At 37.3% G+C, this 15,256-nt stretch overlaps 1 protein-coding gene across 16 annotated transcripts in view; it reads right to left on the bottom strand.

Moving 5' to 3' along the window:
- MYCBP2 (MYC binding protein 2) overlaps positions 1-15,256 on the bottom strand; it is a 196,207-nt gene that overhangs the window by 33,034 nt on the left and 147,917 nt on the right. For 8 of the 16 annotated variants that reach the window (XM_065653542.1, XM_065653560.1, XM_065653588.1 and 5 more), the window contains 5 exons: positions 15,010-15,195; positions 7,332-7,433; positions 2,939-4,582; positions 1,379-1,548; positions 329-573 (listed from right to left, as the gene is read on the bottom strand). In XM_065653542.1, the coding sequence (XP_065509614.1) occupies positions 329-573; positions 1,379-1,548; positions 2,939-4,582; positions 7,332-7,433; positions 15,010-15,195 (2,347 nt within the window). The remainder of the gene's footprint in view (positions 1-328; positions 574-1,378; positions 1,549-2,938; positions 4,583-7,331; positions 7,434-15,009; positions 15,196-15,256) is intronic. The other 8 variants (XM_065653569.1, XM_065653577.1, XM_065653671.1 and 5 more) reach the window with 4 other exon arrangements.

Here is a 15,256-nt window from a genome sequence, read left to right as displayed (position 1 = left end):
GAGAGAAAAGTAGCACGTATGTCTGCTACTAACACACCAAGTTAAACTCTTCAGGAAATTCTAAATTCTTCGGACAGAAACTAAAATGCTGTTAAAAAATATTTAGCATCCAAAAGCTACTCTGGGTATGTCTGACCTTTGGAGCAAATACAGTCTAAGAAATTGAACAAGATCACGGAAAGGGAAGAGGAAGAACAAAGATCATAACGAATGAGGAAAATATGTGTTTTTCTACCTAAGTTTCCATTTAGTTTATACACACGTTTTTTATCCAACAGCATAAATACGTGAGTATTAAAATCAACATTCATAAGTTTCCTTTAATTACCTTGCTAAAGTCTGTAGATAGAGACAAGGCATTTTAATGGGAAAGTCTTCAGAAATTCCTTCCTTGACACTGGGAAGCTGGGACTGGAATGTTTTTGCAGGGTGGTAGCAGAGGATACTGGGCTCAGCAGCGCTACTCAGCGACAGTAAATACAGTGCATTGGCTTTAATCACTTGATGAGCTTCCATAGTTGGCAAGGCACGAGGAGTCTTAACTTGCATTGGTTTTCTCCTAGATTGTTTAATCTAGAAAAAGTTTTAAAAAGCTATATCTAAATTATACTTCTTCACAGGAAAAACTAACAGTGTCACTTACACTGAGGTTGCTTGATTCATCCTGTTATGAAATCTGTTCTATTACTAAATGGCACTTCTATTGCATTCATAAATTTGCAAACTTTTAATGAACAGCTGCAAGTTTTGCAGGCAAAATTCATCCTGAGGCAAACATCAAAAAGCTTCAACAAATTCAGTTTCAAAAATAAAGTTAAATTAGCATTTTTCTGCTTATATTAAAACTTTAACATATTTGGACACTTTAAGCAAGAATTTTAAAAGGGTCATGGAAGACCAATATATGAAGAATTCGTGCTATTCCCATTAAAAACGGCTCTATATTGCCCAGTGTCTGGCATCTCTATCCAATGAGCTGGATGATTAAGATCATTAAAGAAACTATAAACTTAAAAAGTATAAAACAGTACTCGTATTTCAGTAAACAAATAAAACAGAATTCAAAGTTAAATAAACTGAGATGTACTTTTGAAAAAATAGGTACTACATTCAATGCTGCAGTTCTATTGCGATAAAAATAAAATGACTTTATACATTTGAAAACACTACTGTCTGAAGGGAAGATATCAGGTTAGAGGTAATGAGCGATGTTTCTCTCCTATTATTTTAAACCTACCAATGACATAAGTGGATATTCCAAAGCCTTCCAGTCTGAAATTCCAAATTTTTTATACTGGCCCTACCTTATTTTCAAGTTGTGAACACAGTGCTATTAGGCAGACAGACAGCTAAAAATATGAGAAACAGACGAAAATACCTTCTCTCTTGCTGCTGCTTGCTTTTCACGGAGATATTTTTCTCTGCATCGATCGCAAACCAAATACCAAGTGCTTCCTCCAATACCACCATCGCCACAATTACCAGCCCATCCTCCACAAAAGTGCCCGATGCTGTTATAACCTTGACCACCTGCGTAACGCCCACAACCTGCATCGGGGGAAAAGATGAAAAAAAGTTATGTCAAAGAAGGATCATTATTATATATTATATTACTTATTACTGTAAAAGAGGGATGGAGGGGGGAAGGAAGATGCTTGTTTTTTCCTGGCCTAATTTTCTCTTTTTCTGTATCTCTGAACTGACTAAAGAACAAAGTGCCTGTCCATGTGTCCCACCAGTATCCAAAGAATATAAATGCACTGCACTTTTCAAGTTTTTATTATGAACTTGTCCAAAGCATCAACAGCTTTGATTCAGACAGCTAAGTAATAGTACCGTCAGTACTATACATTAGTCAACATCATAATTTAACAAATGTAAAAAAGCTACCCCTATCTAACAAAGCTTAAAAGGGAAAGAAGTGCGTTCCTTTGCTGGTTACTGTTTCTTGGAAAGAATAGAATAGAATCATTTCAGTTGGAACAGACCCTCAGGATCATCGATCATCCATAACCTAACTCTAGCACTATAAGGCCATTGATAATTGCTGAATAATAAAGGACTTTAATTTTGTTTTAACTTCCCATCCAGTGCTAAAATGAGTAGATACAACATCAGCCTGAACTTCACTAACTAGCAAAATAAGTACTTATGTTTACAACCTAGAAAACACATAAATCATTTTGTCGTTAACATGGCTACTTATTACTAGCTATATTGTAGCTAATCCCTTCTATTAGTGACCCCTTTTGTAAAGAAAACACAATTTATATATCTTTTAAATTCAGTTGACTAGCTAAAACAATGGCAAGCTATCACTGATACACCTTATTTCCCTAAAATTAAACAAACTCCTGAAAAAAATTCAGGGACTCACATAGAGAGACAAAATACCAGACTTGGGTTGTATTTGACAATACCAATTGTTTAGAGACTTGAACTGGGTTTTTTTTTTTTTAAGATACATTTTAAACCAAAAAGTTATTGATACCCATTGCTGACACAGCAGATAAATAAAAGTTTTCTACTATTCATAATAGAATAGTAGTAAGAAACTTTTGGCAACACAGAAACTCTAATTAAACAATATCATATTTTAAATTTTACTTCCAATTTTCTCAACACAGCTTCAAGTCCTAAAGTGTAACAAATGGCATGTTTCTGAAGAGCTACTGTAAAGTCAGCTCATTATTTTGGCCTTGTTTCAAACAACTTTCTTCAGCATCTTTGAAAGCCTAGACCCATAACTACTTAAAATTACGTACACAGACATGTAAATAATTTGTAAGTACGTGTATTTGTAATTTCAGTTATATAGTGAACTGTGTTAAAATGTTAGACAAAACTGCCTGACACATTTTCATAACTAATACCAAAAATGTGTGTGTGCAATATATCTTACAGATGGACACAGGAATTCAAAACCATGCAATCTTACCTGGATGAGCTTGTCTCATGTGGTAAGTCACTGGATATGGGTGGGATTCTCCACACAACTCGCAGATGGTGTCTTTTTCGGGTCCTCCCACTGCAAGCTGGGCCATTTCACCAAAAAGATTTCCCCTTGGCCTAGTCTCAACCTTTTCTTTTTTCTTTTTCTCCTTTTTGGTTTTCTTGTTATCTTTGTCACTTTCCTTCTTCTTCAACACCGCACAAGAACCAGGGCTTGGAAAAATCATGTTTTGAGAAGCTGCTTTAATAGTTGCTAAAGAAATATCTTCCCAGAAAGCTACCAAGTGCTGCAGTGTTAATGGCAGAGGAGACTTGGATTTCATTGTGTGATGACTGGATGTTTCAAAGGAGGTAGTTTCAGTTTTGCCATCCTCACACTTTTCATGCAGAGGAGGTTCTTTTAACATTGAGAGGACTTTGTTTTTATTGATGCTACCCATTTTAGATATATCTGGTCCGTGAGGCGAGATGTTGAACATATTAAGGGCAGATGATATTTCCAATGAATGTCTATTTTTCAACTTGGTTTCTTTTTCCTCTGCAGGTTGTTGAGTAAGACTGCTTCGTATTGGCGCATGCTCTTTGGACAGTTCTGGATTAAACTTCAAAAAAGACGAACAAGCCATAGCATCATGAACTATTCCTTCATGCCAAAGAAACGCAGCAAACACAGCTCTAGCACATTCTGCAACAGAAGGTGACATTGCTTGCTTGGCAGGCTCTACAGGCTTGGAGCCATCTCCTTTGAAAAGAAAGCTGGATTTTTCCTTTTTCGGTCTTATGTGCCTACCAGCGCATTTACGGCTCACTTTTGGAGATGCTCTCATGTCCTGCTCATCTTTCAACGGTGCTTTTCCTATGCTGAAATGAACTTTATTAGAACTGTCATCCAGACTTCTGAATTCTGTGTTGTCTTCACAGGTGGTATCTGTAATGCTGTTAGTCTTCAGAGTACTCGACGTACATACTTCGACTACCTCACTGTGAAGATTTTCTTGTACAACATGAGGGGAAGGAGCTCTGTTTTCAGTTTCTGTAACAGGTTTTCCATCTTTTGCAATAATTTTTGGTTTGGGCGAAGTGGACCTCCCCCTTAGGGGTTCTGTTAGGGGTACTTTCTTTTTGCGAAGGGCGTCTGGATCTAACGTGTAAGAATCTGATTTGGAGCGTTCTCGAGGAGGATCAAGCTTTGTTTTTACAGGGGATGAAGCTTTCTGAGGTAGAGTTTTGTCATGGGGTGATGAGGATCGTGGAGAACTAGCACCAGATCTAACAGTTGTAAGTGTCTTTGTCTTCGGAGAAGACGACCGGGTTCCTGGCCCTGGAGATTCAGCTCTCAGACCAGTAGTTGTTCTTCCATCGGTTTTTAGTGTTTGCAAAGTGTTATGATTTGGAGACAAAGACCTGCTGTGAGAGTCTGACCGCAATTTTGCGGCATCTGATTTCAGCATAAGAGACTCACTGGCAGATAATCCTTCTGTACTCCTAGATTTCTTCTGGTCAGCAGTAACTCTATTCATTCGCGCATCAAGCTTAGGTGACCTGCTGTCAGCTCTGTGTTTTGATGACATGTCTGATTTTCCTGCTGGAGAAATCGGTCTAGCAGCTCCCGTGAAATTCATTCGGTCACCTGTTTAGTATATTTTATAATTAAATTATTATATTTTGACAACGATACCTTTAATAATACAGAGCAAAGATTAAAGACCTGAACACAAGATAAAAATCAAACACATGCTTCTGTTCACATCAAAATGAAAGGAAATATACAGAGAATTTTTCCCCCTAGAATGTTTCCAATACGTTTCTTTTCCCAAAGATGTATACAAACGAGTGTTAGGAAATATTTACAGAGAAAATGCTACTACCGAGGTATCAAAAGGCACAGTTCACTATTTCCACAAAACACTAGTAGAGGAAGCAAATGTCAGGAGTTAACTAAATTTACCACAGCTGCAACAGAAACCAGGGATTATTTATTTTCTCTATACATATCAGACTGCAACGTGAAGACTTGCAGAAAGATCAAATGTATTACCAGATTTCTTTAATTCTCAAAAGTCAGGAAACATAAGAAATAAATGCAGCTATAAGGCAAATTGGGTAAGAGGCTTACAAACATGCTTAAAATGATTCACATTGATAACCTGAGGTATCCACCTTTTTAAGATTACAAACTATCAATGTTCTGCTACCTCAGGACAACCTCCTAACAAACCCCACCTTTTTCAACCACTAAGCTAAACCATCAACTTGTCTATGATGTTCTCTTATCTTCATGCATTAATTTATTGTTCCTGTGCACATTGACTTCGTACATATATTGATCTACAGAACTACAGGTAGCTTAATATAAATACATAAAAACCAAGTATATGCAAATAAGTAGCTCATTAAAGCAATCTGCTTCTAATAATTCTGTGAAGACACTCAGTTTTCTCTTGTAGAATTGCATTTTGAAAATTAGGACAAACAATGCTGAAATCACTGGCAAGCAATGGAGTAGTTGTGAATTAAATGTGTCTCTCCACAAAGCATTACGCTGCAAAGTCTTGAATGTATAGTTAAGTCCTTCTGATTCGAATGGGTTTTCATTAGTTATATATGAAGAAGTTTCTCTAGTAAAGTTTGTAGAATTAGGTCGCAGCACTTCAGATTATTTTACTTTTCTAGACACTAAAAGGTTATTTCCACTCATCTGGGGCCATTTTTGGGGAAACAACTATTTGTTACAAAATAAAGTTTCAATTAATGAAAGAATATTTGCATTTGTGGACCTTGATTACTAATGGGAACAGAGAGGATAGGCAGTCCTCTTTTATCTAGTACCTTCAGTATTTAGCTAGAATGTGGGTGTTTATTTCCTTCTCCATAATGGGACCTGAACCAACTTGCATTACGGCATCTGAACCAACTTCTTCCAGTTCTCAATCATGAAGCCTTATCCCTATGCTAAAAAACATACGAGCATGGAGTGATCTCATTTTTTGCTACTGTTACCTCTCACAATACAAAACCAAATGCATTTTCTTGAGCGAAATCTAGGAACCCAGATGTCGCTTCAGGTTACAAAACAATTCTTATTTTGCTACCTACATATTTAAGTAGCTTGCAATAAAACAAACAGCAACAGGCAAAAGTGAAGGATACCTATAATAGAATATTCAACAAGCTTTAAATTTAGGGTACTCTCCTGGCTTTCTAGGACATACGACATGGTAGGAGTTCATACTTCTCCAGGCAGAGAAGAAATATTTTGTCTATCCTCAGGAACAATATGCCAAATGTAAATAGTAGAATATAATAAGAACAGCTCAAACATCATCATAATCAATTTTGAGAGTATAATCTGTCTTTATTCTTTTTTCTTATGTGTTCTATAATATTCTTTTTTTTTTGTGGGGGCGGTGGGGAGGGTGAAGAGGAAGGGAAGAAATAGCATGGCACATCATGGTTTATAAAATGATTGATTGTGCTAAAAGAAAAAAACCTAAAGTTTCTTGAATATCAGTCCAAGCATTTTGCTCATGCCAGCTCAGTTACTCATCAGTTCTACTGATGAGCTATTTTGTGATGTCTACTTTGTGATATATGAATTCATAAATGTAAATTATCATTACTTTAAACACACTTTTCCCAGATGCAAACAAAAAGATGAATGTTAAGGTCTGCCAGATGAGAAAATAATTCAGACAGATCCTTTTACAGAATTCCTCAAAAAGGAAAAAGCAGTGAAAACACAACAATAGCCATCTTAGAGGACATAAGCCACTGCAAGCCATTCAGCAATGTATCAAAGTATATGCATGACTAGAGAATATCAAGCAGGAAAACATTCTAGAGCAAATCTGCTTATGAAAGGCATAGCTTAGCAGTAGCATCCAGCAATAAAAAAATCTAATGTTTTTTTAAAACAATGGTTTGGATTTGCACATATATGGTAAACAATCCTAATTAGCATTCTAGACTATCAGCACACACAAAAAAGAATCCCCAGAATGAAAAACTGCCTAATCATGTGGCAAACTGTTTAATTCATAAACAAAAAAACCCTCAAACCTCTCCATATATTTATCTTTCTTCTTCAATATTTCATTTGCCTACTGTTTAAAAACAGGTGTTATTAGATTAACAGTCCCCCTTCTGTTCGCAAAGCAGAAAGAGTTACACCATGTATCATGAAATTGCTGCAACTCGGGAAGGTAACACTGCCTGGTTACATCAAACAAGCTCCCAACAAATACCAAACTTGAACGTTTACTTTGAAAACGTCATTTTATGAAACGAATGAAATGGAAAGGAATGGAAGGAGCAAAAAAAAAAAAAAAAGTTGAATGCAAAAATCTGAATAACCTTGCTACGTTGGCATGCATACCCACCCTTCAGTTTGTGAGAGAGAGATGAAAGAGCAGAGGCAGGCCCAGCTACATCACTAGTTTTGTAAATACGCTCACGAGAAGCGAGGCAGCAGGATGGAGTTTCTACAGTGGAAAACATTGCACAGAAGCAGCACAGATTCAATGGAAAAAGCAGTAAAGATAAAAACAAGCATTTCAAATGATATGCATCTCCTCTGTTACATGTTCTGAATTCATCGTTTAGACTCCTACGTTAGTTTTGAATGAGAAACGGTTACTTCAAAATGCTTTCCCTGAACTAAATTTTAAAAGAATAAAATATCTCCCTGTGACTTCAGTATTAGTTTCTAGGATCTAAAAATGTAATATGTGTAGATTAGCCAATGAGATTTATGGTTGATTATAAAAACCAGCAGTATCTAGTTTTTAATTGACCTTTGGTTTGAAATGTGAACTTTTAATCAGTAAATTCAGAGATGAATTATTTAAAACTTCCTTCTAGATGACCAATTTCCTCATTCTTTTGAGAAAATGAGTGAACTTTCCAACACAGACATCTAGATGTCTCACCAACCACTGGAAAGAATGAAGAAAATTTACATTAAACCCATCAAAACTATCTGTTTCCAAATCCGAATGCACCTCAGTGTAATATTTCAAAAAACTTCACATATGTAACATGAACAATAGCGTCTCAACACTATTAAGAGCCAAGAGACACAACTAGCAGTAAAAGAGTTTCTATCAAACAGTATAGATACGGAACCAAATCTGTATCAACCCTTAAAATTAATTTTGCCTTAAAAAACAAAACAAAACAAACAAACCCAAACTAAACCAAAGTGAAATTCTGATGTAATCCAAGATAATTTCAGTAGAGAGTCTAGTGACACCAAATCTGTTGGAGGTGCAGCTCCAAATTAAACTTGGAGGATGGTAACAGCAGGGCATTTTAATTTCAAGTCTATCATTTTACTTTCCTATAATGTTGTTTTTAATTCTAACTCCAATTCTTATTCCTTCCTTTAGGAAAAAAAAAAAAAGTCAAAATCTTACTGCATTGATAATTTTGAAGAGAATTTGTATGTTAGAAGATACACTGTTTTAGAGAGATCCTTTTGTACAAATGGAATGAGACAAGTATATCAAAAATAAGTTATTTCAGTTCCTGCACTGCTTAAGATATTGTTTTGTCTGGTACTGCATTTACTAACTTGAACACATAAATATACTAAACCTCTATCTTATGTGATGGGCTATAGTTCTGTAGATTCTACAATGAGAAGGTGTTCATATGTTTAGAAGTAAGAATTTCATTCTTTAAAACAACAGAATATTTTTTATTTTCTCAATCCAGTATTAGCATAAAGAACAGTATTACCTACTTTGACGCCTACAAACGATTTAGAGAGATCCAATACTAACTATGTAGCTTCTGAGTAACAGGATGTCACTCCACCAATTTGTAAAGGTAAAATGCAGAAACAGACATTAGGAGCACAAAGTAGCAGTAGAAGCAATGCTAAAAATGTCAAGTTGATACACTAGCATTTCACTCTACAAATACTTAAATGAAAATTTTACTAAATCCACTTTCAGGAATGCACATTTACACTTTCATTCTATGTCTGAGAATACTTAACACATTTCATATTATTGTAATCTAGTTTACGTTGAACAATGTGCTACTACTCAATCATTTCAAGTGGACTGTGGGTCAAAGAGAACGAGTTTCCCACATAATCTCTTTGCTGCTTTGGCAAACAAGGTATGTCTATTCAGGATAACTGGTCAGTCACAAGGACCAGCTTTTGGTCAGGATTCCTTCTTTTTGAATCATCCTCAAAGACTATAAAGACTTGAAATACCAGGTAGGCAAGGTCCATCTCATGTCACATTTGAATGCAGCAGCATATCTTTAGTCAAGCTCTTTTCTTCAACATGGAAATAGCTCCAGCTTGAAAAGCTACATAACATAGAGACATAAAGGGCATTTCCCTCCCTATGGCAGGATGAAGTCTTCTAACAGTCATGCCTGTTTCCTCTGAGGAAATGCTGGTAAACCAATCCAGGAGGCATGATATACCACCAAGTGGTCCACGTTAGACTTTTTAACTGGTAAAATGCCTCTTTAGAATGGAAATAAGTTAAAGTTTCTTCTGAAATGCTATCACTTTTCTGCGTGGTGATGAACAAAAGCAATGGCCTGCTCTTGCCCTTTTGCCTAGCAATGGATGCCCATTTAAAAAGAATGCATTGCTCTCGTTTGCTGTTACTGATATGGAACCTACAATATGGCTGAATTTCCTCAAGCACTGCAATGTATCTTTTTTCATATCTTGAAAATACCAAATGCCATAGTGGAAGTCGGACGAGGACTTTTTTTTTTTCTCAACGACTAAAAGAATATACTGAAGTCAACAAATGTATGAATATTAAATATTAAAAAGGGAGAAAAGTATTAGATATTGTTATAGTAGGGGAATGAACGAGCGAATGAAAGAAAAAGCTGAAACGCAGTATCATTAGAAAAATATTAGCAATGTTCTTTACCCAAAGTTAGGGTTTGGAGCACCAACACTTGAGCCACTTAAGTTTAATAACTGAAAGAAGCATTCCTGCGCTAGTAGAAAATATAAAAATGATTTTATAATTCGATAGTTTCTAACTACATTTTTTGAAGATGTGATAAGTCAAATTTATTTCTAAAATAAAGCTTGACACAATTTGTGCTCTTCCTCTGAACTTCACCATACCAGTCCCCCAGGGATGGTTTAGGATTGACCTGGACAAATGTATGCTTCATACATACCTTTGATTACCAAATCTGTAAAGCCTAGGGTATGCAACCGTTTAACTTATTAGCTCAGTTTTTCAGGAATGATGCTTCAGCAACACACAGTATCTGAAAAAAAACAGTTAAACCAATACCCTCTAGCTGCTTTACATGATATGGATATGGAAGAGATCAGCCTGCTTGGTTAAGAATATTCTTTCCCTTCATTTTCCTGAAACACTGCCAAGAAGAGTTATGTGCTTCGGATGCGTGCTGGTCTTTTGTCCTCCCTCCGCATTTTAGAGAATGCGGATAGAAGCACGGCAGACAAAGCTAGTGGTTCTAAATGCTCTGTAACTAGCACTTAGAAAGGAACAAAACCAAAAAGAAAGTGGTAGAGCAATACTGAAGGGATGTATCAAGGAACTCCTAACACAAATAGTAGGGGCTGATTGTATATGGTGGGACCATATGCTGGATTGCAGCTCCACAGTATGGACTGGGAAGGAAGCAGCCTGTGAATGTACTGAGCAGCAGCTCAGCACTGCAGCTTCTGCCTGGACTGAGATAAGTCAGGAGCAACAGCTGTGCAGTTGCTCCATGAGCTCCTGGGGCTGCAATGGAAGAGGGACAATGTGACAAGAACATGTTAAGAACCGGATAAAATTCAAGAAGGGCAAGTGTAGGGTCCTGCACCTGGGGAGGAACAACCTCAGGCACCGGTTCAGGTTAGGGTGGGCCTGCTGGAAAGCAGCTTTGCAGAGAAGGACCTGGGAGTTCTGGTTGACAACAGGTTGACCATGAGTCAACAATGTGCCCTTGTGGCCAAGAAGGCCAACGGTATCCTGGGAGGCATTAGGAAAACTGTGACCAGAAGGTCAAGGGAAGTTCTCCTCCCCCTCTACTCTGCCCTGGTGAGGCCATATCTGGAGTAAGAAAGACAAGGAATTACTAGAGACAGTCTAGTGGAGAGCTAGCTACAAAGATGATTAGGGATCTGGAGCATCTTTCTTATGAGGAGAGGCTGAGAAAGCTGGGCCTGGAGAAGAGAAGGCTGAGAGGGCATCTCATGAATGTTTATAAATATCTGAAGGGTATGTATCAGGAGGACGGGACCAGACTCCTTTCAGTGGTGCCCAATGATAGGATGAGGGGCAACAGGCACAGACTGAAGCACAGGAGGTTCCATCTGAACATGAGAAGAAGCTTCTTTGAGGGTGCCAGGGCCCTGGAACAGGCTGCCCAGAGAAGTTGTGGAGTCTCCTCCTCTGGGGACATTCATAATCAGCCTGGACACATTCCTGTGCGATCTGCTCTGGGTGACCCTGCTTTAGCAGGTGGGTTGGACTAGATGGTCTCCAGAGGTCCCTTCCAACCCCAACCACTCTGTGATTCTGTGACAGAAGAGGCTAATAAGGGGGGGTCCCAAAACCTCTTCAGCCTAAAAATCCATTCTTCATTTGCAATAGCAACTTGGATGTGAGAAACATGGCATAAAGGTCTAACATTGGTGACTGCAAGTTCTCACACTTCCCACCCCAAGTTCAGAGTCCAACAGCCAATTGTGAAATTTTGATAACTGATGCTGGACAGCATGGCAAGGTCCTGTCTCCCTGAGTTGTCATGTCTAAGGAGTTTTATGACCCAGCACACACTGCAGTCCTGAGCAAATCTGATACTGACAATCTTCAACTTCTCAGAAGCAAGCATAATCAGGCTGGAGTAATTATAGACTATTTTGTTGAAAAAATCAAGGAAGCAACATAGACAAACTAGCGCTCTTTCTGGGGAGGAAAAAAAATATCCTTATTAAGGTTCCAAGTCACAATACAGCTGTTCCTGAACTCCAGGTAGGTTATGCCATCTCCTAGCATTTTTTGACTTTTAGCTGCGTAGAAGACTGACAAGGAATTAAAATATATAAGAGCATCTTAATTTTGTCTGTCTCTGTGAAAAAGAAAATCTCTCAGCTTTTTCCCCTTGTGTCATGTGTGAAAATTAGCAAAGGAACTAAGTAGGGACAGAACAATCAGCCCTTCAGAGAGTTCTAGCAAATAACACAAAACTTAGTGACACAGTTCCCCCTTCTTTTGTATAATATACCTTCTGTAACAAATTCCTTGACAAAGCACACAGGACTCTTTATTAATTTACCTATTTATGACGTGAAAAGAATAACAGAGACACTTCTCTTTTTTTCAAGCATTATATCTGAGGAAGTGGTTGTCCAAAATGCTAGTATTTCCACGAAACCAGATGCTGGTTGAGATAAGCCCTTTCTCTCTTCCTTACATGAATTTGGAAACCAAACCAAAGCCAAGCACAGAAACCATTCCTCAGAAAGAACAGCTAGCAACAAAAACTCTTCTAAAGAAAAGCTACAACCTGTCACTGGCACAGAGTATGTTTTATAATCAGATTAACAATTTTCTTCCCATTATAAAAACTTAAATTAAGGAAATAATTCTAGAGGACATTCAGCATGATCTTAACTTTCCTCAGAATCATGCTTCCAATAAAACTTCTCCCCAGGAAGACAGATATCTGAGGAAGAACAGAAAATGTAAGTGGTAGACTAAACTTTTTAGGCAGGCTTTCAGTCTAAACTGGTATTTAGTATACAACATCTGTAGCCACAGAAATATAGGCTGGCACAACTTCTTTCAACTATTAGACTATTATTAGTCCCTTTAATATAGCAGTTATTGACTGTAAACATTCATTTGAACTTTTAGAACTTAAGGACAGAGCACATCATTTGAAACTAAAACCAAGACTGTCTAGGGCAAAAATCCAAGTGACTTGATATGGAGCCTTGGGACACATTGTTTAATGGACTTCTAGTTATGTATTTGGTAACAGGAGGCTAATAAAGTGCTATGGAAATAATGAATCAAATCTGTGCACTTAAAAAGAGTTTGTTGCAGTTCTATTACAGAACACATTAAAAACCACAGAGCGGAATTCAACCTGAACAGAACTTTTCTGTCTAAATATTTTTGTTGTGTATATGTCCTGTTACTCTAATTAATCTTATATTGCAAATTAATCCATTACTTCCTAATATGTAAAGCTTCAAGAAATATTGTAGTAACAGGATAATTGCTTAAAATAAAATGTTTAATCTAGAGAGTCTTATTTAAGTTTCAAATACCTCTGATGATTTCCTTGACTATTGAATGAACAACTATACGAATACAGTCTTACAGGCCTCCCTGACAATATTCTGAATGTGGATGTACTTACAATAGAGGATTAGCAAAATTGCAGAAGACTAAGGAAGTTCAAATAGGAAATTTTTCCCTCATCATTCTTAAATTTTGACAGTGAAAAATGTTAATATTTTTCTCCTTTAAGCATAATTTACATTATTTGCATAAAATCTTAAATGAGATAGTAAACTGTTTGGAAGAAAGTCCTTATGTCAAATCACAGTTAGTGCAACACTATAGCAGTTCTGGTTGACGATTTTTGCCCTGCTGATAGGGCAAATAACCACAGTGGTTGTAATCTTCTACTAGGCTAAGATCCCAAATCAGACACAAACTTGAAAAATTTTTCTGGTTTTGTTATTATTTTATTTGGCAGAATACCAGTGCCCCCTCTATCCAACAAAAAAGGCTTCCTTTTGAAACAGGGATCCTTATTAAAACACAAACCATGGATGTAGCTTACTGATACAGTTTACGTGCATCTGTTGTACAGTACAGGTAAATCCATTGAGCAAGATCTTGTTGGGCAGCCAATTAAAAATGTTGACAGTTGCTTTTTTTTCCATACAAGACAGATGTCAACGTTAAAGGACAATCACCTCAAATTTAAAATAAGACAAAAAGCGTTATTTTTGATGCAAAGTTGAATAAGAAACTCTGAGTTTACTACTCTGAACAAGAGAAGAAAACTAAAAGCATTGGGAAAGAATATACAGTTGACAAATTCTAAATGATGGCACTCTGATGTGACTGGCAATCAGCAGCTTTATCTAAGTTTTAGAATACGCTGCTTTCAGGTGTGAGTTTAAGTCCAGCGTAAGTACAGAAGATCACTATCGGAATATTTCCGATAGCCTTTATAAAAGTGAATTAGAGATTTTAATCTAGTTCACACATGAAACACTTCACTGTCACTTCAATATGCTGAGTGGGACAGATCCAGGACTGCACACAGAGACTGAACTGACTGACAGGGTCCCACATGAAGGAACTGAAGCGCTTCTGAAGGACAGTTTGTGGGCGACAGGAGAAGACAAGTATTCCATGACCTCTGCTATACCTGTTCTGTGTACTTACTGCAATATCTGCTATCCATCATGAACATCAAGCTTTTATTTTTCATTAATCAAAAGCTAAACAGTTTCCTGTCCTCCCGTCAGTAACCAGGTTAACTGCTATTGATCTCTAGGTACAAACTTCCGTGTCCATGCCAATCTTATGAGCACCCAACAGGAGACACCAAAGCCTCCCTTATGAGAAGTGCCAAGTTGTCCCAACTTTCCAGCTACATCCCTGAAGTTAGAAGCGATGACAAAAATAGGAATTTAGGAGGCAAGAAAATGTAATAACTATAAATTTACTGCAGTCTGGTTTTGATGTTAAAAAATTACCAACATTTTGTACCATATAAAATATTTACTTTAATTAAAAAATGCAGAGTTGCATACAATATTGGAAATGCACTTTCATGACTTACCTACACTACAGAACACATACAAAAGCAAAATGCTGTCAGTATGGAAATTAAAAGTTGAACAAGCATATTTCTTTAGGAGCGTTACCTCACATGCTTCTGAATCATGAAAAACTCAGCGAAACAAAACCAGAGAGATGCACGGAGGGATGATTAGTAGCTGGTAAAGCAACTGAGAACGGCAATGTCAAAGCTGCAGAAATGGACTGATGAGGCAGGTAAGGCTGACAAACTTACTCTGAAGCTGTGGCTGAGGCTGCTGGAAGGAAAGGGGCTGTCCGAACACAAATGGACTGTGGACTAGGGAAGAGGGAGGTTTTGCAGCTTGATCAAAGATGGAAGGAGCTGGGAGGTTTGGCCGTGACTGAATGGAATTCAGTATGGCACTCAGTTGGTCACCTGTAGTGGGCAAAACAGTCAAAACTACAACCTGTTACTTGTCATTGTCCAGAAAGGCAGAGTAAAATGGTGCTCGATTAAAGTT

This window comes from Caloenas nicobarica, chromosome 1 (assembly GCF_036013445.1).
Source record: "Caloenas nicobarica isolate bCalNic1 chromosome 1, bCalNic1.hap1, whole genome shotgun sequence".
Taxonomy (NCBI): Eukaryota; Metazoa; Chordata; class Aves; order Columbiformes; family Columbidae; genus Caloenas; species Caloenas nicobarica.
The sequence above is the reverse complement of the archived record's forward strand: the minus strand, read 5'-3'. Positions and strand labels throughout refer to the sequence as shown.